The sequence below is a fragment of the Emydura macquarii genome, unplaced genomic scaffold (genome assembly GCF_026122565.2).
Source record: "Emydura macquarii macquarii isolate MOO-44397 ecotype Brisbane River unplaced genomic scaffold, CSIRO-AGI_Emac_v2 contig_2531, whole genome shotgun sequence".
Taxonomy (NCBI): Eukaryota; Metazoa; Chordata; order Testudines; family Chelidae; genus Emydura; species Emydura macquarii.
In genome coordinates, this window is record NW_027132668.1 from 9738673 (window position 1) to 9766670 (window position 27998).

General features: G+C 41.1%; 1 protein-coding gene across 3 annotated transcripts in view; it reads left to right on the top strand.

The window, feature by feature from the left end:
• CARS2 (cysteinyl-tRNA synthetase 2, mitochondrial) overlaps positions 1-27549 on the top strand; it is a 47053-nt gene extending 19504 nt beyond the window's left edge. For 2 of the 3 annotated variants that reach the window (XM_067563691.1, XM_067563694.1), the window contains 7 exons: positions 850-917; positions 4708-4774; positions 15608-15746; positions 17992-18115; positions 21599-21700; positions 23043-23306; positions 27148-27549. In XM_067563691.1, coding sequence (XP_067419792.1) covers positions 850-917; positions 4708-4774; positions 15608-15746; positions 17992-18115; positions 21599-21700; positions 23043-23306; positions 27148-27222 — 839 coding nt within the window. In that variant the 3' untranslated portion in view covers positions 27223-27549. The remainder of the gene's footprint in view (positions 1-849; positions 918-4707; positions 4775-15607; positions 15747-17991; positions 18116-21598; positions 21701-23042; positions 23307-27147) is intronic. The other variant, XM_067563693.1, reaches the window with a different exon arrangement.
• The last annotated feature ends 449 nt before the right edge of the window (positions 27550-27998 follow it).

Here is a 27998-nt window from a genome sequence, read left to right on the forward strand (position 1 = left end):
ATATTAGTTTATCAGACTGCCCCTTTAGTTCATTCTTCTCTGGTCTTCCCACTAACTTTTTGTATCACTTTTAGCTCCTGCAGCATTTCTGAGAGATATTTAGAAGGGAAACAGCCTCAATTTTTACCCTAACTTTGGGAAGCTGCTGGTTAAAAGCTGATTGGTCTTCAAAATCTTTGGCTCGCTTTCAAGTCCTTTTTAGGTTTAACGTCATTGTGTATCTGTGACCTTCCTTATATCTTGCCACAATTGTTTGATCTATCACAGAACACTTAGTATCACCTCCTCCTATTGAATTCTAAATTTGGTCGAGTTTTGTGTGTCTCTTCCCTACTTTGAAACTTGCCCATTTTGTGTCGGCACTGTTTTAAGACAAAGCTTATATATTAATTGTCTGGTGGTTATGTTACACTTTTATTCCAATGTTTGAATTTGGTTGGAAAATGCTTTGCTTTGCATGAGGATTGCTGTACTTGTGAGGAGGCATTAAAGGCCTCCAAATATCACTGTAGAATGTTAAGAAGTAACAGGTAAACTTTTTTTCTATGATTATTTAGAAGTGTGTCTGTATTTTTTTGGCATTTCTGGTCAAAGCAAGCTATCTATTTTCACCATTTCATTAATTTTATTTCTTTAGAGTGGTTTAAAATGCACCCATCCAACGCTCTGCATGCCTAATGGCGTAGGATTTTGGGTAAAGCTGTGGTTTAAAAATACAAAGCAGTGCATTGAAATGGTTAGCACAAATCCATCTATGTATATTCTGCCTCCTGTTCCTCAAAGCAGAGTTTGCTTTTTCATTCACCACTCATTCAGAAGCAGACTAATTTAACCATATTTTTCTTCCAGGTCATTTGCTTGTTAAAGGAAATCAAGAAAAAATGTCAAAATCATTAAAAAACTACATTACAATTAAGGTAATATATTGTTATAAACTAAAGAAGTCATGAATGTGGGTGCATGCGTCTAATATGCTATAATTCATTATGGAAATTCAGGAAAGCACTTGCACACATGCGTAAATCATTGTGGGACTTAGAAATGCTTAAATCCTGTCCTACATAGGAGCACGTTCCCCCCCATTTCCAGACCTGAAGAGGAGCTCTGTGTAGGCTTGGAAGCATGTCTCTCTCATCAATAGAATTTGGTCCAATAAAAGATATTACTTCACCTCTCTTCTCTCTTTTCCCCAAATTGTGGCCTTTATGTCGTATTCGGGTGTATTAACCTTCAGTTATTGGTATATGAAACCTGCTCTTACTCAAGGATTGTTTCGAGTCCTAAGGCTGAGGCAATGGGCCATAATCAAAAGATATAGTTCAGTTCTCTTCACATAATGAATTTGATACCTTTGCTCACTTATGTTAAGACAGGAGTATGTATTCTGAAACACAACATTCATACCATCTATTAAACTGGTGAGCCGGCGAGTGGATATGAATTCATTAACATATGCTATTCATATTCGTTTACAGTCTGGGGACACTACTTTTTTGAGACTTCATTCCTTTTCTCATTTAACATGAAGCAGGATTAGATAATGTAGACCCTTTTATATGGAACTGACAGGTATCTTCTAGTGCCATTGTAGATGGTCCTTGTGGCCTGCATTTTTTTTTTTTTTAAACTGCCATTCTCTTAACACAAATAGACCTTTATCTCCTAGCTAATATCAACAACTGGCAAGAATGGATCTGTTTCAGCCTCTGCGATCCTGTTAGATGGTAATATTGTATTAGAGAGACACAGGCTCTTGTCCAAAAGCAGTTTTCTTAGCTAACTCCACTGAAGCAGTCACTTCTGGTGAATTCTGTCTTTACGTTTATTAGTGAGTTTAACCACAGTTTTTGAAGTGGTATGGGACACAGTTTGTCCTTGACTACATGTACAATTAAGCTGTGTTCAGCAGCACTTCAGCTGCACTCATTGCTGACATCCATTGTCAGCAATGGATAATTTTCCTCACGTAGACAAGGATTAAGAGGCTGTCTCTGCACATACATTCCTCTCTGCCGTCCTGGAAGACTAATTATAATCCTTTGAAAATCAGAGTGCAATGTGAGCTGCTTTATTCTTAATTCTCCTGATGCTGTCTGTGAACAGCGAAGCCTCATCTACCCTAGGAAAATCATCCATCGCTGACAATTTTGACAGTAATTTTCCTAGTGTAGACCGATGCTGGAATGGAGGTGAGGGTGAATGCAATAAGCACAACTTCAAAATAAAATAAAATAAAATAAAAATCGTCCTCAGTTGGATTTCTAATGGGATGTTATGTGCTGAGTGACTGTTCTTGGGAAGTGTGATATAGCAAGGGCAGAGGGCAGTAGGAGAGTGCTGGAAGGAGGTATGTAAGCCCCAGAATGCTCAGGGCTCTGTTCTCTGCAGGCTAGCTAGAAGTCATGAGTGGGCAATTAGGAGCAGCTGAGGCCAATTAAGGACCAGCCCCCTGCTTGATAAAAACCCTCTGCTCCAGACAGACAGGGCCGGAGGTGGAGGAGTTGATGTGCTGTGCTAAGGAGAACAGTGTTGCATGGAAGAGCAGAGGAGTCCTGACAGAGGTACTGGGCCCAGGAGGGGGGAACCCAGCCCCTGGCAGGACTGAGATACTCTTCCAGGCACAGGGGCCTGGGTAAGGAAGCCCAGTCAAGGAAGCAGGGCCTGAGAGGCCAGAAGGACTGAGGAGGGAAAATTAGCCCGGGGAAAAAGACTGCAGCTGTGAGTACGGCTCCAGCAGCTCATAGCTGCTACTCATAGGGCCCCTGGGCTGGGACCTGGAGGAGCGGGAGGGCCCGGGTCCCTACCTCCCTCCCTGGGGAGATGGGTTAATTGGTGACGCACTGGCCCATTACAAGAGGTGGAAGTGCAAGACCCACTAGGGTGAAGCCAGCCATTTGCCACAGAAGGTAAAGAACTTTGTCATAGCAAGTAACTGTTATATCCAGGGCAAGTCAGATAAATTTAACAATAAAAAGTTGCTGACCCAACACTTGTCCTAGCAGTACCCTATGGGTAATTTTTTTTTTAGTCTAAATAATATATAGATTAGCCATGATTAATCAGTGTAATACTGTCCTGCACATAATTTTCAGATCAGTGAACCAAACTTCCTTCCAGTCAGTCATTCTGCATCTTGAGAGTTAAACCCCATATGGGACTTTCCATGTGAATTCTGAAAAATTCAAGGCTAGGATGCTGCTGCCTACTGCCTTCCTTTTTTCTCTCCTGCCAGTAAATACAGTGAACACATTGCAAATAGTCAGTGAGCCATGGCTTTCCTTTCCTGCAGCCATGTTGAATACCCTCGATCAAGCTGTGCTTTTCTGCAGTATTCCACATGCGCACACTTTCTGGGCTGTTAAAATTGCTATTAATATTCTCTCCCAAAATCAGTGTGTGTGGGAATATTTTCAGTTTTCCTACACATCCTGTAGTGACATGTTTTACCCCAAAACACACACACACACCTTCCAATTCAGATGGTCCTTGCTCCATTCCAGAGTTCTGTTTCATACAGTTTATTTCCTTTCTTAGACATAATACTCTCTTACCACAATGTCTACAGGCACTTTGAGTTTATTGAGCTATATAAAGTGTATAGAGAGGATAATTTAGTATCCCAGTTTTGTTTTTGGTTTAGCTTAGCCTTGATTGCTCCAATTATTTCTGTTTTCATTTTAGACCATGTACATGCGCGATACTTTGCTACCTTCACTGTGCTGCCTGCTTTAATAGTGAAATGGAAGCTAAATTTCTGTGTGCATTTCTTTACTTTAAAAAACAATAACACTTTCCCATCTTTTCATACTTGTACTAACTTCTCACTGCAATTTTATTGTTCAGCGACACTTAGATGCGACCAATTTACTACCTCTCATCTGCTAATTTAAAAGATCATGAATGTAGCATTCACTGTTACCTGCCACACTTCATGCTGAGAAGTAGACAGGGTTGCCAAGTGGTTAACCATTTTTACATAAACCATCAGTTTGAAATGGTTCTTTGGGAAACACAATGAAATTCTTTATCACAAGAGTGAAGGTTTAAAGCAACCTTAGCATTAATCCAAAATGAGGAAGCTGCCCTCTGGATGAGTAGGATTTTAACAGGTCTTTATGGATAAATCAAGGTGGTACAAGAGAAGTTAACTTCCATACAGTCCCAGTTTTCTTTCTACTCCTACATATTCTAATCTTCTAATTATAACATATAAATTAAACTGTAATCTAGTTCAACAAACCCAACATTCTGTGTGTGAAACTAGCAAGAGTTCTCACAGTCCTTCCCTCACCTTCTGTTGTACCTGAATCTCAGCACAACATTTCAGGTTTACTCTCGCTGTCCTTCATATTGTATGTTTGTGTGAGTGATCATAATGATGAAAATTTAATTATAGAATGCATCTTTCAATGCTTTACACTGACAGCTGGCATATATCTGACATTGCCCTGTTTAATTCTGCCACAAATGAAGTTTAGTTTAAATTTTAAAGATTAAAACATTAATCATTGGCATACTTTAAAACATTGTAACTGCAAAACTGGATAATCAAAAATGTATTTATTAATCTTTCCCAAAAGACTAAGAAATTAACACAAAATGACAGAAATACAAATCACATCAAATACAAAGTGTAAAAATTACATAATGACGATCTGTTGTATGGTATAGCATAATACTGATTTTATTTATTTATTTATTGGTTAGGATTTTTTGACGAAGAATTCACCAGATGAATTCAGAATGTTTTGTTTGCGCAGCAAGTACAGATCAGGTAAGGAAAAACATGTGACTGATTAGTTTGTCTTTTCACACAACCCTCCAAGATACTGAGGGGGCCAGTGCTGCAGTGTGTTGGGTTATCTTCATGTGGAGCCTAACTGCTTTAATTCCCATGAGTGGAAGACTGCTCAGCACCTTGCAGACTTGCTCTGAGGGTCCTGATTCAGAAAAGCATCCCTAATCAGGACAGCACCATGCTTTCCTGAATAGAGGAGACCTTAATTGATAAACTCTATCTCTCTCTCTGATTTTTAATCTGTTGAAGCCAGTTACGTTGAGAAATTTGGAGAGAAAACCAGGTGAAACTTTGTATTAATTTTAGGACGTCTACTTGTATATTTATATTTTTGAAATAATTGTAGTTTCATATTTGTTGCCCAGGTAGTTAATGGAGGACATTCAAATGACTAAATGGCATACTGAAGCTCCCTTACATGAATACTTGATAGATAAATAGTCATTTGAAATGAACAAAAATTCTCTGCAAAAAAACCTGTGCCAGTTTCTCTGTTGTATGCCAAATTGCATTAAAGCAGTGAAGAACCAACTTACACAAAATGGATTTTAATGCAGACAGCAACAGTTTTACACCCTATTCAGATTCACTAAAAGAGAACTGGGATTGCACTACTGTAGTCAGGTCACACAGTCCATTCATGCTGAAAGTATGAATGCATACTAGTACTGTAATGTTCATTGAGCAGGCCACTAGATCCCCCCCATCTTAGCATGTATAACAGTAAAAATTGAGAGAGCTGAAGTAGTTAAAGCCCTATTATTTTGTTGGAGTGCGCTGATCTGTAACACGTTGTGAATTTTCATGCACAAACAGTTTGCTGACAGAGAGGTCATTTTGCTGCTTAAATAACTTTAGCTACTTGTAGGAGCTACGCTTTTCGGCTGCCTCAGTGGACCCTTGCTCACATATGCTACTGTGGCACAGCTACAGTGTTGCAGTTGTGCCATTGTGGCCACATAGGATAGGTGATTCCTACGTTGATGGCAGCAGTTCTTCCAATGATGGAGTTAATCCACTTCTTCAAGAGGCAGTAGCTAGCTCAATGGAAGAATCGCCTGTTAACACCTGTTAATGGAAGAATCCTTCCATTAAGCTAGCTGCATCTTCCCTACGGGCTAGATCAACTTCACTACAGTGTGCAAAATTTTTCAAAACTCTGAAGGATATAGCTAGGTTGATCTCGAGTCAGCTGCTGCAAACAAATTTGTGTGTGTCCGTCCATCTGTCCATGCCCACTGTTCATTTGTTTCATTTTTAAAGCTGTTTTTCTACTTGCTTCTGTATGTCGCCTTTTGCATCTGCTTCATGAGAAATTTGTACTTCAGGTTTGTACCTCGTTGCCCTCCTTTGTTCCTCAAAAAGTTCTCTTGGGTTGTTGGGAAGAAATGGAGGCTATGATAAGGGAGCATATTCTAGTGGTTAGAACTCAGACTTGGGAGCTAGGAGTCTAATGGTCTGGGCCTGTTAAGGATCTCTTGAAACTCTGGGGTATGGACAGTGCTTAACTCTGCTTCTCTGGCACAATGGAGCTGTCGACTACCATGATAAAGCTTGTTTGTGCAGGAGACAGATTTCTCAGGGGCTTGGTCCAAGGTGATTACAGACTGTACTGTATGAACATAAGAACACAAGAGCTGCCATACTGGATCAGACCAATGATTCATCTAGCCCAGTATTTTGTCTCTGACAGTAGCCAGTTACCAGAGCTTCAGGGATAGCGTACAGAATAGTGCAATTTTACAGCGATCCACCCTTGTCTTCCACTCCTGGCTTCTGGCAGTCATAGGTTTAGTGTTGTCCCGAGCATGTGGTTTTATTCCCCTGATCATGGAAGATAGGCTATTAGCCAATATGAACTTCTCATTCTTTTTAACCCAATTATACTTTTGGCCTTCTTCTCCAAAAGAGTTCCACAGGTTGATTGTGGGTTGTGTGGAAAAAGTATTTCCTTATGTTTGTTTTAAACCTGCTTCCTATTAATTTCATTGGGTGACCCGTGATTCTTGTGTTATGTGAAGAAGTAAATAACACCTCCCCGTTCACTTTCATTATTTTATAGACCTCTATCATATCCCCTCTTAGATATCTCTTTTCTAATATGAACAGCCATAATCTTTTTAGTCCCTCTTCTTGCACGGAAGCCATTCCATACCCTTGATCATCTTTGTTGCCCTTCTCTGAATCTTTTCCAGTTTCACTGTATCATTTTTGCGGTGGGGCAAGCAGACCTGGACACAGTATTCAAGGAGTGAGCGCATCAGAGATTTATGATGTGCTGTTATGACATTTTCTGTCTTGTTTTCTATCCCTTTCCTCATAGTTCCTAATGTTCTGTTGGGCTTTTTGACCACTGCTGTGCATTGAGCTGAAGGTTTCAGAAAACTATTAACGGTGACTCCAAAATCTTTCTTGAGTGGGCAACAGCTAATTTAGAGTCCATCATTTTATATATATAGATAGGATTATTTTTCCATTGTGCATTACTTTGTACTTATCAGCATTGTATTTCATCTGCCATTTTGTTGCCCAGTGACCCAGATTTGTGAGATCTTCCCTGTAACTCTTAGTTCAGTCCAAATCTGACTGCAATCTTAAAATACTTTTGTATCATCTGCTGCATGTGGTGGAAGGAGCTCCCGCAGGATCTTGAGAACCACCTCAAACCTCACCACTTTCCACTTCAAGTGTAAAGTGCATTACTTTGCCCTTACCTTCAGCAATAAAACAATGTGAAACAGTCGACATAAATAATAAAATTAAATTAAAAAACCCTTCATAATTTATCCTTTGGGAGAGAATATGGAGAATGAATGAACCACCTGTGACAGATGCTTGTCACTCCCCTAACTGCGCTGCTGGCCCATGCTCAGGTGCTACAGTGAGGAGGGCTGGTTTAAGAACCTGAACAGAATGGAATTCTACTTCCCGCTCTTTTGACTTGCCGCGTGGCTTTGAGCAAGTTGCTTACATCTGTGCAGCCATTTGTCCACCTGTACAGGAGTATTGTGAGGTCGGGAAATATAGAAGGTACAATAGAAGGTTTTTTTTATGATGTCGTTGTGTAGGTGACGTGTTTCCAGTTTCTGTTCTGCTCTCGCTTAGTATCTCAAAAAATCTTTGCTGCTGAAATCAAGGTTATGTTTAGGATCTAGCTCATCTGCCATTTCCCCTTCACATTGGAGGGATGGCTCTGTCATTCGCTTAGACTTCATGTGCTCAGCAGTCATTTGTTAGCCCCGCCCATGACTGCCACCACCCGCATACTGATACATAGGGACCTCCTGTAGAGTAGGGCTCTGTGCTGCACAGGGCGTATACAGCCCTGTGAAAGAGGGGGCTGGATGTGTGTGGAAGGTCACGCAGCAAACCCCTGGCAGAATTTAGAGCCCCACTTCCTGCAAGCTCCCTGTGTGGCTACGGGTAGAGGACACAGTTTGGTGAACTAACCATGGGAGGGGCAAGATGGGGACAAAAAAATCCTTTCTACATTGCTCTTTCTGTCATCTTCCTTTCCTACTGTCACGCTGTAGTGCAAGCCACGGAAGATGTTGTGACGCGTTTGAGATAGTGACGTGGCGGGTCTGGTCAGGACTGGTTGAGCAGAGCACAATTACATAACCTGTTTCTCAGCCCGTTGTATAATTGTGTTTTGTGCCAAGAAAAGTGAAAGTGTTAGCCAAGTCACCTGCTGTAAATAAGCCAATCCCCGCTATGCCCTAGAGTAAATGTTATGCCGTATAAGAGTTTGGAATGCGAGCAATGCAAGACACTCCACCATGAACTCACTGGGAGTGTCTGGCATTCCCCTGCAGCCGCTTCGCAGAGCCCTGGGGTCTCCCTCTGCTGTTTGGAGCGTAAGACGTGATTAAAGATAAGTATACCTAACCAGTGTGAGTGTGTTTTTATTCCTTATCTGGTATCCAGAACCGACAGGCAGCAGTGCCTGGTATAACAATTGGTGTCACAAACAGGATAGCGGGGAAGGAAGCATGCCCCTGTTTGGGACAAAGGCGAAAGAGGGAGGGGGTGTCAGCTGCATCCCCGGGTGGCCTAGTACCCGGTATGTGGTCACCCTTGGCTGAAAAAATGGGTCGGTGGGCTGTGCCGACCGCATGGCCGGAGCTCGAGACTGCAGGAGCCATCACGCCAGTAGCCCTGGCAAAGGTAATGGACGAGCTCTGGCTGGAAAAAAGAGGGAAGGCAGAGCTGGGGTGGCTCCTACTGACCGCGCTTTGCTCCCTAGAGCACCAGCTCCGAGAAATGGAGAAGGGGGTATAGACGCTCTGGGATGACCTGGATGCTGCAAGGCAAGCCCAGCTAGTGGCACGGGAAGTGGTAGAGGCGTCCACCGCCCATGCCGATGACTGAGAAACTAAGTGCACCACTTTGGCGGTTCGGATGCGATGTATGGCGCAAAAAGCATGGGCAAGGGCGGGCCTCATCAGTAAGAGTCCGAGCTCATAGTTCGCTCACAGGATTTGGGATCCCACCAGCTGCGATGGGGGCTTGCGAGATGACTCCTTGGAGGACGAATGAGTGAACACCCGGGGCCCTCTACCAAAAGGGTCTCTGGGCCTTTGGAAGTACAGGGCGAAAGGTATGGGTCCATACCCAGGGGGAAATACTCGCAGAGGACCCAGGGGATACATGTGCAATTTTATTGAAAAATGCTAACCTGCCTGCTTAGTTCCCTGCTACCAGATTATCCTCACGAGTCTGATCTGTGGAGGAGCCCATGCATGGCAACAATGGGAAAGCTGTGTAGCAGAGTCCACCATATTCGCGATATGGGCGACCAATACACCCACGCTCAGTACCTCAACCGCATCATACCCATGTGGCAACCGGACGAAGGGGAGAGCGGGAGCCCTCCTGATAAACCTCAGTCTGCACTGCAATTGGACAACAGTGCAGATGCCGGGGCTGCGATGGGTGGTGGGGCACAGAAATCTATCCTGGACAATTACCCCGGTTATTAATGTGACCATTGCTAAATGTATGGGGGAAGCCCCCTTGGGAGGGGTGGAGCCCAAGCACTTTTGGTGTCAGCACCATATATGCCAAGCCCGCCTCCGGGTGGCAATCCCTTGGTGGAATAATACCTGGTGTCCTTTATTCCTCCTCCCCACCCAAATGGGGGCAGGATTCTGGCTCCCCGAAGTGGCCCCTCAAATAATTGATTCACAAAATTTTACTGTAAACGTGGCCAGTTGTAATCTTTGGCAACAAGGCTGGGTGTGCCCCTTATCAGGGCGGGAATTGACCTCATGCCTCTACCCGGTGCCTGGGGGAATGTATTTAGCATCAATATGTCATAAATGGCACGGATGTTTATCACTGCAGCAATTCCTCAGCCTGTATGGTCACCACCAACAGGGTGCAGTGGTCATCGGGGTCCACATATGTAGGGCTGGGTTAGATTGTAGGGATAATGTCACCTCCTTGATGGATCTTTACACAGGGCAGAGCTATATGCTAACCATCTGTGAAGCTCAAACAAAGACTCTACAGGTTGCCCTACTGCACCAGTGGCTGCAGGAATATCTCATTTTCCTGCCCCGGGCCCAAGAGTTACATCAGGCAGGGCTATGGGTGAAACAATTATTTGCCCAAGCTGAGGCGATGGCCGGGGCAGCTGCTGTCCATGACAATTGACAGTCAAGGGATGGTGCACTCAGTGCACCATATTCAACAGTTAACTATACATCATTGGGATATGTTCACCAATTGGTCCCCGGGAGCCAGCACATTTTTAAATTTGATGATACATCCAATTGTTTTATGTTAGGTGTAATTGTGTTAGTTAGTATGTGTAATATATATATTTGTTATATAAGTTAAAAAGAGTTTATAGAAGTGTTTTTGTAGTTGCAGCGTGTTACTTATGGCCAGACCATATCCGCCGCGTGAAGGGGTGGATTGTAGTGCAGGCCGCAGAAGATGTTGTGATGCATTTGAGATAGTCAGGACCGGTTGAGCAGAGCACAATTATATAACCTGTTTCTCAACTCATTGTATAATTGTGTTCTGTGCCAAGAAAAGTGAAAGTGTTAGCCAAGTCACCTGCTGTAAATAAGCCAATCCCCACTATGCCCTAGAGTAAATATATTATGCCGTATAAGAGCTTAGAATGCGAGCAATGCGAGAGACTCCTCCATGAACTCACCGGAAGTGTCTGGCATTCCCCTGCAGCCGCTTTGCAGAGCCCTAGGGTCTCCCTCTGCTGTTTGGAGCGTAAGATGTGATTAAAGATAAGTGTACCTAACCAGGGTGGGCGTGTTTTTATTCCTTACCTGGTATCCAGAACCGACAGGCAGCAGTGCCTGGTATAACACATGCTGTCTGGAGTGGCTCACAAGCGAGAATACCAGTCTCAAGGCAGACAATGCCTTTGGGCATTCTGATTTATCTTGCTACCCAGGCAAGCTTAACTCTGTGACAGAGGGTCCCTTATACCAAAACTCACAATATTCAGGTGACTTAGTACCAAAGGACCAGTCACTTCCCCCAGGTCAGGTGCACCTAGATCTCTGACCAAAGGCTATATTTGTAGCCAGTCCTATAACAAACTAACTAAAGGTTTATTCACTCGGAAAAAGAAATGAGCTGCTTACAAGGTTAAAGCAGGTTACATACACACAAATGAGTTACAGTCTTAAATTCCACATGATAATAGAAGTTTCTATAATAATTAAACTTTATATGCCTTTTAGGGTTCATAAACCTAAACAGCTGGGGCCCCCTTGCTTATTCTTAGAAATCCTTGCATCTCAGAGTTCAAGCAGCATAGGAATAATAAATATTCCTTCATAGGCCTTTTTATTCCCCTCCCCTAGCGTTCAAGCTGTGATGGGACGAGGGCTTGGGCTCGTACCCTCTTCAAGGGTGTGGGGGAACCAGTCAACAAAGTCTTTGTTCCACAATGGCCCATTTGGATTGAGCAGTCCTTCTTGATGGGCAGGAGATAATATCTTCTGTAGGAAGCCAGCATTCTGCATTGGGTGAAGTTTTTCCTGTTGGTTGAGTTACATAGTTTCAGAACAAATTTTATAGTTAAAGAACAAACACTTAAATATCATCTTATAGCATGGGATATAGAGGTTATAAGTGAGATTAATGTATGCAGCAACTCACAAACATTTAATAAAGTCTGAACACATTGATATGAGTCCCATACTTATCTTAACAATGCAGGCGAGACAGACTGGTTTCTAGCTATGCATTTGTCTGTGTTCAGTGAGGCCTAGAGGCCTTGGCATGAGTTGGGTTCTGGTCTAACAGCGTCACACCTACTACCCCAGTGAAGGCCATCCACAGGGTGTATATGTCTTTGTTCTAGTAACTGTCTGCAGCACTTGAGTTCCTTACAAAATATGCCTAATGCCCTTCATTTTCAGTTTTTACTGGTATTTAAAGAAAATATTTGGGGTTTTACACCCCCCCCCGCCCCCCCAAAAAAATTATATATATATTGGCCAATTTTTTCATCCCCATTTTGGAAGCGTTGGAACTCTGCACCTGGCTTCCTGCTCCACGAGAGACAGCAACTTCATAATGTGGGAGGCCCAGATTACTGAGCTACCATCTCTCCTTCCAGAGTGGGAACCTAGGTTAGAAGCACCGGAATGACTCAAGTGCTGGTATACGTACTGTTGTCAATCCCATGCCTTCTACAGACACATCACCAGCTTTACAGATAACAATCTGCTCTATTGGTATTCAAAGCAAATAAGATAGTGAATGACTTTTCATGCTAAAATGAGTTGAAAGTGAAAAACCGTATTTAACTTCGTTTCAGAATATAAGGGTTTTTTGAAAAAAAAAAAAAGTTTAAAAAAGAGTGATATTTACTCCACTACTTACCATGAAAATGGCAAAGTTAATTTGTTGCACTGATTTTTACCCTCATTTTTAAAATGTTTTTAATAAGTGCTGATAAAGTCCCTGGAAATTTTAAACAATGCCCTTCTCCTCCCTGCCCCCCCCCCCCCCCCCCCTGAAAATTAAGGGTCTAAATATGCCAGAGTAGGAACCTAGTCTCCAAAGAGAGGTAAGGGGGATAACAGTCAACAATCAATTACTTCAGTACTATTGATCACAAGGTTTTGTTGGCTTGCATGTGGACACTGGTTAGAGTGGATGGGACTGTCCTCCAAAGGCTTCCTTCCTCTGACCGTGACCCCAAAAGGAGTTGAGTGCTTTTTTCCCTCCTGGGATTCTGCAGGGCCATCTCATCACCCTTCCTGAACAGTGTGTACATAAAGCAGCTAGAGAAGAGATTGGGAGGTTTTGGTTTGCAGTATTATCCATGTATGGATGACACTTACTTGTGTCTCCTTTTTGTCAAACCTGGTTACCTGATGCCTTCCCAGAGTTTGAGAGAGGTAAAGGAAGTGAATTGAAGTAAACTGGGTGAGATTAGGGATGCTGCCATGTATGAAGGTGTCCTCTATTAGAGGTGCTCATGTGGCCTTTGCCCATACAGCTTCAGTGTCGCTTTGGATCCATCTCATCTCGTTGGTGCTCAAGCTATGGTTTGCCGTATCTTTTTTCATCCACAGTTAGCCTGAAGGCTGCAGTTGTATCTTTCTGCAGACCTTTATCAGATACATCTTGTCTTTTAAACCTCAAATCTAGATTACTGAGTGGTCTCTACTTGAGGCTGCCCTGAAAATGACTTTAAACTTTCTATATGCCACTGGGTGCAGTTTAGTGTGGCTGCTATCTATGCACCCCTAAATTATTTGGGACCCGGTTATAGGCATTATCTTTCTCCTTGTATCCCATAACTGGAGGGTTTGCTTTTGTTTGTTTGTTTGTTGTTGTTGTTGTTTTTTTTGGGGGGGGGTTGGTAAAACTCTACAGGCTGCGACAGTTGTTTTCAACTGGAGTGCCCTTGTTTTTGGAATGTGCTCTCATGCATTTGGTGAGCTTGGGAACAAAATACAAGACCAATTTGTTTGGTCAGATCTTTGTCCTTTGGTGCTAATAAGGAGTTTTATATTTTTATTTTGTAATTAGATGTTCTAATGATGAACATCTTTGACAATGGGAAGGGGGCAATGTCAATTTCTAGAACTAAATACATTTGAGCTGGATTATGTATCTGCACTTGACCATATTCGTAGTATAGGAGAATGGCATAAATCAGTGAAAAAAGAATAGCTTTAATCAAAGTGGACTTCACTATAATAAACATTTATTGCATGCTTATCTTACAGTTCCTGTGACCAGAGTAATTAATTAGGTAATCTTATTGGATAAAAATTGATATCCAATTTTTGTAACTGTTTTTACCGCTTTTAAAAAAAAAAAAAAAAAAAAAAAAAAGGTAAATAACATGTTTGAAAGGCACACTTAAATTTTATTTTTGAAACCAAGTTAATGCAACATTAAGACAGATTTTAATCGTACACAGGTTGAGAATCTCTCAGATATGGAGCTAGATTTTGACCGATAGTATGTGTGTAAATCCAGAGAGATTCTGTGTAAGCTGTTAGACTTGTTTTTGATTTATATTGGTGTCAATGAGATCAGGTTTGGCCTTTGGCTTCCGCCACAGTTTTAACTCTGCCTTGCACATATTGTATACCTTTCTAAATGGTGTGTGTATCTGCTCAGTGTTGTGTGGTCATACAAAGCAGCCAGTTGTAACACATGGTGTTTCTGGGGCCAGAGGGAGGTTGCCATGGAAACTATAGGGCAAACTAAGTGCTGATATAACGAGGGGTACACTATGATAAACTGTACTTTGGGTGTAAGTTAGTTAGAAAACAAGTATATGTGGCAAATCAGTGTTACTTATGTTCAGTGGGTACGTAAGGACAGTGTACATTACTCTGATCTGATTCGCTAGAGGATTAAGTTTACATTCAGACCAGATGTTGGTGGGTACAAGTTCCGGTGGGTATAACTCAATTGGTGTAGTCCCCACTTACACTGGAGGTGAATTTGGCTCCATTGGAGATATTACAGCGTAAGTTAAAACATGCATAACTTTGTGTAATTTAGGTAGATGACCTGCTGCTGACAGCTGGTGTCAGTGGTGGGTGCAGCTGGACTGGTGCTGTATGTGGTTTATCTGCAGGTGTAGCCAAAGACAGATAGGTCTCAGCACTATTTCAGAAACTAGGGTTCAAACCTGAACAGATTTTTTTTTCTATCTAAAGCAAATACTTACAAGTCAGCCCTGACTTTAATTGCAGAGCTTTCACATAGGCTAAAACTAGAATCCTTCTTAATGCAATACCAAGTTTCATGAAACACATTGTCATGATAGAATGAAGATGTTGTTACGGTTAATTAAACATATAACATGTATACCTCTTTAAAAACAGGTAAATATTTTGCATTACACAGCAGGAGACCGTTTATTCTTGATTTTTACCAGTGAGTTGCATACTTAATTTTTTGGTGGTAATTACAAATATGCCTGGTTTAACTATTTTGGGGTGCCCGCTAGATGGAAAGATTCAATACATGAAAGACAATTGTAAAAAATCAGTTAGATTCTGCTTCAGGTAGTTTTTCTCAGTTATCTTTGGGCCATTGTATTTGCTTTGTTTAAATATGTGCTGTGCAATTCTTTATTACTGGATTGTTTTGTAACCATGAAATAATCTAATATCTCTAAATATTAATGTTTTTAGCTAAGTTTGTAGGTAATTTTAACAAAAGTTCTGCTCTGACAGATAAATAGCAAAGAACTTGTATTTTTTGTAATATTTTCTCATGGCACTGTTTCCTATATATGTTTCCCAGTATCTTGTGTGTCATAACACCTAAATGAATTTTTTATTTTCTTAGCAATAGAATTTGGTGATGACAGCATGAATGATGCAAAGAACCTCCTTCAGACAATCTCTTATTTTATTAGTGATGCAAATGCTTATGTGAAAGGACAGATGGTATGCGATCCCATTCAGGAAGATGTACTGTGGGAGATGTGAGTGCAAATGTATATATATATATGATATCACCTGAAGATTCTGATTATATGAATGGTAATTTTGTGAACTCCTGATTGATTATGAGGGGCTGAACTTTGTGCCATACTGCATGTCATTAAAAATCTATACAAAAATCCCTCTGGTTAAGATAAAGGAGGAGGGTGAGAGTTAGAAGCAATATTGTCTTCCTCTTCCTTTTCCAGTTGCTTTTTCCCCCTTTCTTCCTTTAGCTGATGCAATTTTGCATAGAATACTATGCTCTGATGCATGGTGTGTGTGGGGGTGTGTGTGTTGTAGTTGTAGCAGCAGCAGCAGCAGCAGCCGCCTTACGTAGGTTCCTTTGCTCCTTTTGACTGACATAACCTCTCCTGGATGATGGAATTCTGACATGGAGGGGAGGGGAGGAGAGAAAGGGAAAGGGAGAAGAGGACCACAAAAAAGGTGGCATAGGGAAGAATGAGATCACAGCTGGATGGGGCATGACCATGAAGGCACAGGGTGACTTTGCTGTAGATGAGACAGAAGTTGATAGGGAGCCAGTGAGCAGAACACAATGATGTGATTTTGTTTTGTTTCCATGCTCTTGTGAGATGATGGGCTGCAGCCTTTTGAATAGACTGGAGCAATTTTGGGAGGTCATAGGTGGGAACTGCAGCCAGTAATAATTTGAAGTAACAAGCACATGAATGAGCAGTTCAGTGGCATTGTAAGGTGGTGGAAGTGGGCTGTGTTGTAAGAGCGGTAGTAAGCATTTGCAAATATGCAACAATGATTTGCAATGAAAAGTTTGTGGCTGAGGCTGACTACGGCTAGCAAGATACAGTTAGGTCCTGAGGGGAAAGGGGACAGGTCATAGTTGAGAGAAGGTGAATGGGTTAGGTATGCCAAATAGGACAGGGATTCTCAAACTCAGGGTTGTGACCTCTCAGGGGGTTGTGAGGTTATTATGGAGGGGGTGCAAGCTGTCAACCCCCATGCATGCTGGTAAGGGTGGTGGGAGGTGTCACAGCCTGAAATATTTTCAAAGGGGGTCCTCACAAAAAAGTTTGAGAACTCCTGAAACAGGAGGATATCAGCAACTGGTGACAGCCGGTTGAGGAAAGTGAAGGCAGTCAGATATTGCAGTGTTTAAGGTAGGAGGAAAGGAAGCTGAAAGGAAGTGAAGGATTTATAGGATAAATAAATTTGGGTGTTGTCAGTGTAAAAATGGCTGAGATGAAACTGATGAACGATGTTAATGACGGGGAAGTGGTAGATACACGAGATAGAAGGGACCCCTGGGGTCCTCAAAAGCAATGGTCTCTAACGTATAATGAGCAGTTGCCACCAGACACAGAATGGCTACAAAGGGAGGAGCAAAATAGAGGTAGGAGGGAGCCAGAGATGCCAGCATAATGCTTGAGGCTTTCAAGACGGCTATGGTGTGATCATTAATGTCAAATGATGTACTGAGGTCAGTGGGAATAGAGGGTTGATTAGCACAGTAGGAGAGGAGGCCATTGACAACCACACGTTTATTCCCTTGACATTCTTCCTCTTCCTTTTGCTAATAACTGCACTATAATAGCTTTGATTCTTTAGATGGGGGAGAGTGGGCAAGAGCCCATCCCAAATTGACATCTAGAAGCTAGTTGGTAACAAAGGGCCGTCTGGCCTTTCCCTCTGAGCCAGGTATGGCACAGGCACAGTGCGCGAGTCCCACTAGCGCAGCAAATGAGAAAAGAGAGCTTGTTCCTGAACCTGTGTTCTGTGATGTGGCATGCAGTGCTGCAGCAAAGCTCCTAGCTGACTGCAGTTCAGCTTTCTTGCAATGCTTTAGAACACCCTGTGTGCCTTGGCTTCTGCAGAGATACCCACAGTTAGTGTGAACAATGGTTAGCTTTAAAAAAAAAAAAAAAAAAAAAGCAAAGTAAAATTGTTCATTTTACATTATAAATTAATTCCCCATCCGTTTTTAAATGATGAAGGCCAAACATTGTTCAAGTAGCTGATGACAGCTGTGAATAATGATGTAATATTTATTGAATAGATGCAACATCTCAGTTTTGGGTAGACCTAGCTTTCCCCTTTTGCATTGAAAAATTTCTTCTCTTCTGATTGCTGTAGCATTGCTGATTATGGTACAGCTAGGAACAGGATTACAGTGTCATTTAGATGACTCTGGCTCATAGTGGATGAATTCAGTACTCTGCTGGCAACTTGTCCACCTTATCTTAGACATTACTTTTTTCTTTTTTGCAGGCTAGCCAACACAAAAGCAAATGTAAAGGCTGCATTTGCAGATGACTTTGACACCTCCAGGGCTGTTGCTGCAATTATGAACCTCATTCACCATGGCAACAGACAGCTTAAGGCTGTTACTAAGGTAACCCATTAGGATGCTGAGATCAGAAAATGACAGCTGTCCACAGTCCTACTGTTTAATTCAGACAGATTAGTTTATTGTTCACACAACAAACCAGCAAAAACAAAGCTCTACAAATTGTTGACCCTAGACACGTTTGTCCAGGCTGCATCTCCAGAATTCTGTGCTATTGTTTTATGCTTCACTGTGTCCAAAGCATGGTTCTCTCCTGCTGCCTTTTATTCATAGGGAAGACTTTGGAAAGACACCAGAGGGTGTGCCATGTCACGGCTTTACTGCTTGTTGTGCATACCTGCTTTCTACCTCATAATACAGATAAAGGGTAGACTGGTGAGGTGGGGTTTTTGTTGTTTGTTTGTTTTTTTGGGTAAGAAGAATAAAGTCACTTATCACTAGGACTTGAAGTGCGTGGGGAGGCAGTAGTAGTTAACACAGTACCTATTTTATTCAGCCTTCAGAAGTTTTCTCTGCTATTGGCAAGTCATACATGTAGTCTCAAACCACCCCTCTTAAGGCTCCAGTTATACTTCAAACCATAAATTGGCAGTTTGAGGCCCCATTTAAAAGCTGAGGGGGGCTTTAGGTGGCTGAAAGCAAGAAATCAAGGATGGAAATAGAGCAAAAGCGCAGCCTTAGGAACTCCTAGGTTCTAATCCTAATTTTGGCAATGATGCCATCTTTGGCCTTGGGTCAGTTACTTAATCTCTCTGCTTCATTGTCTCCGACTGCTTCATTACCGGTCTCGTGGTGTTCGCAGTTTGTTTTTATTGGAGGTGAGACGGGTGGGATTTAATATAGTAGTAACTCATTTTAAGATATATTTTTTTTTAACCTGGTCTCCTATTAGTCCTGTAGCAGCACCAATCTCTGAGATTCAGACTTAATCCTAGTCTTCCCTTTCTTTATAACGTTCTTCTCCGAGCCACTGAGCAAATCCCTGATTCAGTCCAGTTTGTAGTGCAAGTCCTTGATAACACAGCTGCTTGAATTAAAACAAAACAACCCCCCGCCATCGTTCTCATCACTTTGATTGTTTCTGAATTCCCTTTAATTGTCAATCTTTCTGGTAATGTCAGGCCCAGAATTGGATGCACTATTCCAGGGGCAGTTGCACTTAACTGCTCTGTGAATCTTTTTGAACATTACTATTTTCCATATTTTGTCTCCTACAAAGTATCTGTGTGTTGGATTATTTTTTCCCTAAAGGTATGTCTACAGTTATGGCAGTGTGCAGAGTAGTACATACACTGCATGTCTTCCTAGCATGGATATAAACAGCAGTATAGATCGAGAGACACAGCTTTAGACGAGAAGTGTGTCCTTACATGCTAGAACCTTAGGGTATGTACCCTGTGTGACACGTCTGTGCCTAGGGTAGCCACCTGAGAACGCCAAATTCAGGGCAGGCTGCAAAAGAAGAGCAGATTCTCCCAGCACTGGTGGATAACACTGAAGTCAGACTTCCCAACCAGCCACAAACCGTGCTTCTGAGTCCCCACACAGGTTATGAAGAAGCTAAAACAAAATCTACACAGCCCCCTTTACTGCATTCCAGTCTCTGGCTCCCAATCAGCCACTAGGTCTGGTAAAGAGATAAGTTATTTAAAACTCTATACACTTTACCAAAAAGGTTCTCCGAAAGGTCAGCCACAGTACCAGATCAACACAAGTTTGAATCTTACCCAAAATACCATGCCACCAGCCAGTCCTTTAGTAACTAGAACTAAAGGTTTATTATAAAAGGAAAGAAACAAACTATAAGAGAAATAAATGATTAAAGCAATCAGATACATACAAATGATTTGAAAGTCCATATATATCAGGTTATCAGTAGATTTGTGGAGTTTGCAGGTTTATATAGTCCCTCTGGTGAACATCCGGTACTTGGGTGGGTCTCAGTCCTTTGTTTCACAGCTTCAGTTGCAGATGAGTTCTGATCCAGTAGGTGAAGGCTGAAGACTAAAGACTGACTGAAGACAATATGGATGTGGTGCAGCTGCCTTTTATGTCCTTTGGCCTTTGTCAAGCTGCTTGTGGAAATTTACAGAAATAAGGTGGAGTCCAGGGTCACATGAGTAAGTCCTGGTGACTCATCAGGTGTATCCCTGGCTTCTCCCCCTGGGCCCTTTGTACCTGTGAGTTTCCTTAATGGGCCATTAAGCAGGCTAATACTGCAGCGATATGTCGCCCAAAAACACAGCACAAGTTGAAATACAGATACTCAAACATATCCATAACTTTCAGTACAAACATGACACACACACAAACAATATCATCATACTTAGCAAATTATAACCTTTCTAATGGTACCTGATGTGGTCTATCTCATATGAATTATTGTAATTTTGAAATATTGATGTTCAACAATATAATAAATTGTCCCCCTAATCCAGCCAGTGTTGCCCCCTGCACGGCTCCCTATATGCCCAAGCAGTGCCTCTAACGTCAACATTACTGTTTTTAGCAGTGTAGTATCTCGCTGCTGGAGCCTTTCCCTGCTGCCAGAGCCTTTCACTACCACATGTAGCGGCACATCACAATGACAAGTGTCAACATTGCCTAACTTTCATTGCAGCATGTAGTTACACATGTAGTCTGTATTCCCTGTACTCTACGCACCACCATAAATGTAGACATAGCCTAATATATATGTGCTTTCATTTCCCTAAACTGAACTCATTTAATTTTTTCCTCTTTCCATGTTCCTAATCACTCTTGGTCCATTTCTATTTTTTTTCTTGTCTGCTGGCTCTAGCTCTTTCCAGTTTAGTATCTTTTGCAAATTTCATGCTACTTATGGCTATTCCAATCATTAAGATACTAAATCAAATGCCACCCAATACCTCATCTTTATGCACCTCATTACACACTGATCTCCAACTTGATACATTACCATTGCCCTTTGCTAACCAGTCTCGGTCCCCATAAAGTCTTTTCTCATAATCTTGCCATGTTAATTTTGAACATTGAATTAATGTTGGGTAAATATAGAAGGAGAAATTGTGCCTGCATCAGTTTAAAAAAGCTATTCCTTACACTACTGTCTTGCAGCCAAATGCTGTAAGGTTGTCTGAAAATGGCCTTCACAGTGTCTAATTCATCATGACAAAGAGTAATGTTTGAAGCAGTTGATGTAATTAATTAACCTGGAAGACCTTCAACTCTTAATTTAGTTTCCATTTTTCTTCATGTTCATAGGCCTTGTCTATGTGGGAAAGGGTGTTTTTTTTTTAAAAAATCTAAAACATGAATTTAAAATGCTATAGTTATTAGCCCAATATTTGTGGCTTTGATTTAACTGAAAACTGTTCCCAAATGACATAAGCTTAACTGAAAAAAAAAATTCACTCTTTTACCAGAATAAGTTTCCACAGTTTAACATAACTAGTAAAATGTTTCCATTTAGATAAGGCCATAGACACATGCTAAGGTCTGCAATAATAAACTGTATTGATCAGACAGCTTTGTTTTTGTGATTTGTAGCAGGAAGGTGGATCTCCTAGAAGTCCTGTTGTATATGGAGCTATGCTTTCCTATATAGAACACTTTTTTAACACCGTTGGACTATCTCTTGGAGAAAGACAGGTATGAAACCGCTCTAAAGATTTTCTGTGGGTCCAAAAATTTGCAGATGTTATTAAATACTAAACAGGGAGCAGATTTCCTTTTTTGGGGTAGCAGAGCCATATAAAAAATGTTTATGGATTCAAACCAACATCTGTTTAATTATAATATATACAGCACAAAGCTATTCATTCACAATCCTTTTAAAATCAGTAACTGCTTAACCATAATTTGAGGTGTTTCCTTTGTATTTTGTATTATTGTGCTAGTGAGAGCAGCTTACGTATTTGGCTTCTGAACAGCTGTGTATATTAGGCTTTTGATTAGTCCACATATCTGCTTTATCCGTTTGTCTTGTTAATTTTTGGTGACATACTGTATTTGGAGGAATAGTGTGTAATTTTCATGTAGGACATATTCATCTGCTTCTCTGGCCTTTGTACCTAGCTAGGATGTGTGCCTTCATGCTTTTCTGACTTCTTGCATGCTATATCGGGTTCTCTAGGAGTTTCAGGGGGTGTTGAAGAAGTTGGTGTGGGATAGGATCAGAACACTGAGAACTCTGTGTCTCTGGTTTCTCTCAAAAAGTTTGTTATAGAATGGAAATGATGCCTTGATTAAGGGATGACAGTTTGTTCGGGCACCAGTCTTGTCTCTACTTCAAACATGGCAGATCCACTGCCTTTGGAAGTGGATTAAGCTAATTTGGAATAAGAGCGTCCACAGATGGAATTTATCAGGAATAACTATTGTGGAATGACTCCCTCTGTAGACAAGTCTTGAGTAGTCGTCTGCCTCCTGCCTAGCCATAGTTGGATGGCAAAGATTCTATAGGCATCTCAAAAGTCTTAAGGAGGGATTTGGAAGTGGGTAAATTGCTGGTGCAAAGGTGCCTCACAGCTGTATAGTTTATTCCCTTTCTTGTACAGAAGTAAACTGCACTAGTATAAGTACAATTACGCCACTATAAGTGTGTCCAGTATAGCTAAAGCCATACAACTGTGTGGGTATGCCTACATTGCAGTCAGAAGTGTGGTTGCAGCATGGTCTTTACCCGCTCCAGCTGTAATCTAGCTCGCACAGTTCAAAATACCAGCGAAGACACGAGGGCATGAACATGCAATTTGAGTATGTATCCAAGCTTCTTGGCAGCTTGTACAGCCACCACTGCTGTATCAACACAGCTAGCTTGATAAAAGTCGGTGCAGGTAAGCCAACTGGTGCTGTAATCAACTTCTGATGTAATGTGCACATGCCTTGTGTGTAGACAAGGCCTTACTTCAGCATTTATTCTGTTGAATGAATACTGCTTAACTCATTTTTCTGGTACAAGTACTTTAATGATGCTACTTTTGATTTATAGGTTGTTCCCGAAAACAAAACTTCAGCTGTGCTTTCCAGTGTGGTTGATGAGTTAGTGAGTTTCCGTATCAAGGTGCGTAATTACGCTCTTGCTATGCCTGGAGCAACAGAAAGTGTGCATGTGGAAGAAGGTACCACTGTATCAAAAGAAATAAAACAGAAAGAGAGAGAGAAAAGACGGCAGTTATTGCTGGAGCGAGAACCCCTTCTGCAAGCTTGTGACAACCTGCGTCGAGACCTTGCTGCATTTGGAATCAATGTAAAGGTTTGAGAAAATATTGTCTTCGCAACACTTTTAGTTCATGTAAAACAGCACTCACCTTTGCCCTTTTCACACCTTTTACCAGCATCTTTCAGTACTGTGCTCTGCGCTGAGTGCAGTTGAACTAGTAGTAGGCAGAAATGAAGCTGTCATGTATGATCAAAGGGTTAGTTTTATATTCTCCACCACCTCTCTACTGAAACTATGGCATTTTTTGTAATGACCGAGTGTGTGTTATTTAGCTGTTAAAGCATCCTCCCTCATGTTCTGAAATCCCCATCTGATCTTTGGTCGGATTAAACAAGGGCCAGCAGTGGTTAGGATTTAGAATGGTAGCGATTTGGAGTAGGCTTGACAAGCAGTGGGGACATTAACCTTTCATGCTCTTTGTTAACTTTGGTTTTGGATGGGAAGGTGGGTGTCATCATCCCATCCCATCCCATCATCTTCCCTTCCCCCCCCCCCCCAAATCAGGCCATCCTCTCATTTCTGTAACTTCATTCCTTCTGCCGTCAGGACCCACGCATAATTTTTTCGGGCCCAGTACAAACTTGTAACATGGGCCCCCTCCCACACACACACCACAATCCCTCATCCCATACATACAATCTCATGAGCCATGAAAAAAGTTTGAATTTTGAAATTACTGTTACATATTCTACATTTCTGAAAAATGCCCGTTTGCTATTTTTGTTTAACATAACACTCAGTCTGAGAATCCTACAAGTTGTTGACTATTTCGTAACTTTTTGCTCATTGTAGAGGTATTGTATCCAGTCAGTGTCTTGATTTTTTTATTCTAATGGACCAATGTGACTGCAAACATTTTATAATTAGGCCAATTTGAAAAGACAAGAATCAGATAGTGTAGCACTACTCTCTCCTGCTTCTTGTAAACCTTCTGCATGTGGTGGTGCTAATGGTGATACTACCTGACTATCTTCAAGCATTAGATTGGAGTCACGTGATGCATGTTCTGGCAGCTTTTCTCTGTCATCAATTGCCAGTGCCACAGACACATTCTCTCTATATTGAAATCATTTTCATCTTGATTTTGTTCATCTGCTTCCCTAGTTAGTATATTGCCTGACTGCAGAAAGGCCTTGTCTGATTTGAAAAACTGGAGGCTAGGTTGGTGTCCTTTAGCTTCTTTTAGTTCCCTTTCTTTTACCTCCTTATGTTTCTGGCTGCCTGATTTGTATTTATAACCACCACCAAACATGGCAGTATGGAGTGTGTGTGTGTATGACTGTGAGTGAATTAGACACTTATTCACATATATTTTGGGCCTGCAAATCCTACCAGAAGAAGTAGCAGCCCTGGCTCCCACTGTCTTATGGTGCTTTGCCCCTCCCACGAGCTGTCCCTCCCTCCTGCCTATGCACAAGGAACTCTGGGACTGGTAGTTCTTGATCTTGATATGATCGACCATGTCAGGGAGAGGAGCACAAATCTCTCTCTGTCTCAGTCTCAAACTACAAATCCTAGTTTAACTGCACAAGCGCACAATCATTGTTCATAATGTTGCTTGAGACTGCTCGTACACTGCTTCTGATTGGCGCCAGCAAATCTGCCACAATCTGGACAATAGATACATAGATATAGGGAAATACGTTTCTATAAATATCCTCAGGCATGATCTACAATTTAGCCTCAATTTTTAACTCATGGTGTTGCAGCCTGGGCCAGGCCCCTGGACCCTGGTAAAGTGTGCCCTTTTCCTCCCCCATGTGGTGGCCCTGTCTGCACTGTCCCAAGTGGCTGTAGCTACCCTCTTTTCAAGCCCCTCTCTCTGCCTCTAGTCTATCCAGAATGCCATTGTTGAATTATTTTCCTTTCCCATTGCTCCAGCCATATCTCCCCTTTAAAAAAAAAAAACCCTTAATTGGGTTAGTCTCTTCCTGCATCACTTCAAGAGGCGCCTTCTCACCTTCAAGACCCTACATAATCTCACTCTGTTCAGTACTGCTCCTCCCTTTCTTTCCTCTTGCTTTACTATCCTTTTCAATGCTTCAGCCCTGTAATTGTAGCACAAGTATGCACACCAGTGCTACAATCAGACCTTCACTCACATGTGCAGACATCCCCTTGTTCCCAGCGTTGCAAAACTGACACTCAGCTTTTGAGGCTCTTCACTTAGAACCAGCATTAGTAGTTACACAGATGAATTTCCATTTAAGAAACTGACGCTCTAAAACAGATGATAGATTGTTTGGTCAGACACTTTATATTTGTTATCATTTAAACTTCTTGTAGCACTATATTGACAAAGTCTTAGTCACAAATTCTTTGTTGTATGGCCTGGCACTGTTTTAGAAATAGTAAGAGCACTTACTTCTGTAGAAGAGATGACAATGGTCACCTGAATCCTATTTGTACCAACACTTTTATCGGGACCCATGATGGGAAATTACTGGCAAAAAAGCCTCATGTAGAGACAGCCATGGTTAGAGAGACCTCTTCCTGCTGTTTTTTTAAATTAAGAATGTAATAACTGTTTGGAATCTGTCAAATGTAACCACTTAAAAAAATCATTATGGTACCTGCACTGAAGGTCAACCAGGTTACTCCAAATTCTAAGTTTTAGAAGGCTTATGTTAATTTCTTTAGTGATTTCTTCAAAGCTAAATTCAAATTAGAGTCCTTTTTTCCTGAAAGCTTATTTTATTAAACTATAAAAATATTCAAACTTCTTTAAAAAATTCTCCTCAAAATCGGATTTACATAATACCATCATGTTTACAAAAGGGTGTGTCCCTTTATCAGCTCGGATACAGAAGATATGGATTTTGCTGTTTTCTGACTCCGCTGCTGATTCAAACAGATTAAAGTTACATTATCTTAAAAAAAAAAAACTGAGTAAGATTATCCAGCAACTCTTGCATGTACTTTACATTTCTCTAAGTCTGCAAAAAGCTTATTTCATATTAAATATAACTGAATTCTTTTGAGTAAAATAGTTCATGCTGACAATTAAATAGCTTTCTGCTGTGTTTAATCTGCTCATTTATCAAACTCTATAATTTTCTCATAAATGATATATATTTAATGCTGCCTTCTACTTAAATATCCCTCATAACTACCAGTCAAACTCTGTACACAGATTTGAAAACTCCATTGCTGGCATGTTAAGCACTTCATTTGTTGAACTATTCAGAGGAACTTTCAGTTTATTTCCCAAAACAGCAGTCAAATGGCTAGGTTGTAACAGTAGGCAGAAATGACTAATTGGACTATCATACTTTTTCAGTATAAGACAATACTTTCTTCTTAATGATATTCAACCTCATCATGTCATTCTAGTGATGTTTAAAGGGCTCAAACTGTGCTTATTTTGGTGGCCTTAAAGGAGGTACATCTTGTTTTATTTCTGCAAAAGTTTTAAACATGCAAACCTATTCTGATAACTTGATAACTTTAGTTTAAAAGAAGGTAAACATTATATAGTGTTTTAAAAAACTAGGTCTTACAGTGTTCATTATCTCAGCTAGTATTTTGAGAAATTGTCTGTGTTAAGAAGCAAATATTGAACAATGAAGTAATTTGTTGATAGAACTAGATCTTTTCTGGTGAGAAGATATGACCATCTATTTTGAATTTGATCAATAGCATGTTATTGAAGTTTGGTTGTTAGAAGGCTGCATTTCCAAGTACCTCCTTGTTGTTTTTTTTAATGTAATCAACATTTTTTGCCTTTTGAGTTCAATACAGAATGTGTCATGTTCATTTAGGCTACTTCAGGCATGTGTTATGCTTCTAGATATTTGAATAAAATGTAAGCAGGTACCAAGTACTGTACGTAATCAAAAAATGCTGTGTTTGACCCACTTACTTATTTTTACAGGACATGGGTACTACTTCTACATGGGAAGTTGTGGCTCAAAGAAGAGAAGAGCAGAGAACTGAAAAAAGCAGCTGATACCTATATAGCATAGGACATGGTTGGACTGATCAGGTGGCAATATTTGCTTTAGGAACAAATGTAAATTATTTATTTCCCAATCAAAAATTCAAAAAGGAACTCCAACTAAAAATTTGTTTGCACTCTATTAATAAATATTGTGTTCATTTAATTACCTCTCCTCTTGCCACAACTTGCTTTTTCCTTTTATTTCGAAGGCATTGATATTTTCCTGCATGTATTGTGAATTAAGCCGGTAGTAATATGGGTGGTTTTGTTCAGGTAATGCAGCACTTAACACAATTGAACAGCTGTAAAAATGAGAACTTTAATCTAAGTAATTAGCCTCTGAGCTATGTTCAGCTTGTTTTAAATAGGTACATGTTCTTTAGGTATTCAGAGCGGAGTGCAGCTCTGCCGGTCCCTTTGCTCCTGCACATCATTTCTTGCCCACTCTGTAACTCCACTGGAGCCGGCTGTTGTGGTGATCCAGTGAGCCTAGGCTAATGGAGGAGAGGCAAACCAAGAAAAAAGGATTTTTTTTTTTTAAATAACTTTGTAAGGGAAAACTCCAAAATTGTACCAGGAGCATAAATAATATACAACCTAAGTAACTATAGGTTACCAACCCATTCTTTGTGAGCTTGTACATGCTGGTCCTAGTCTGTGCAGTTAATACCAGAGCCGTTGTTAACAAGAAAGCATAATCACTTTTACGTGTAAGAGAACAATCAATCAGCTTTTCCTCTTCTAGGCCGTAAGTCCAACTCCACACTTGCTGTCCTGTTTTTTGC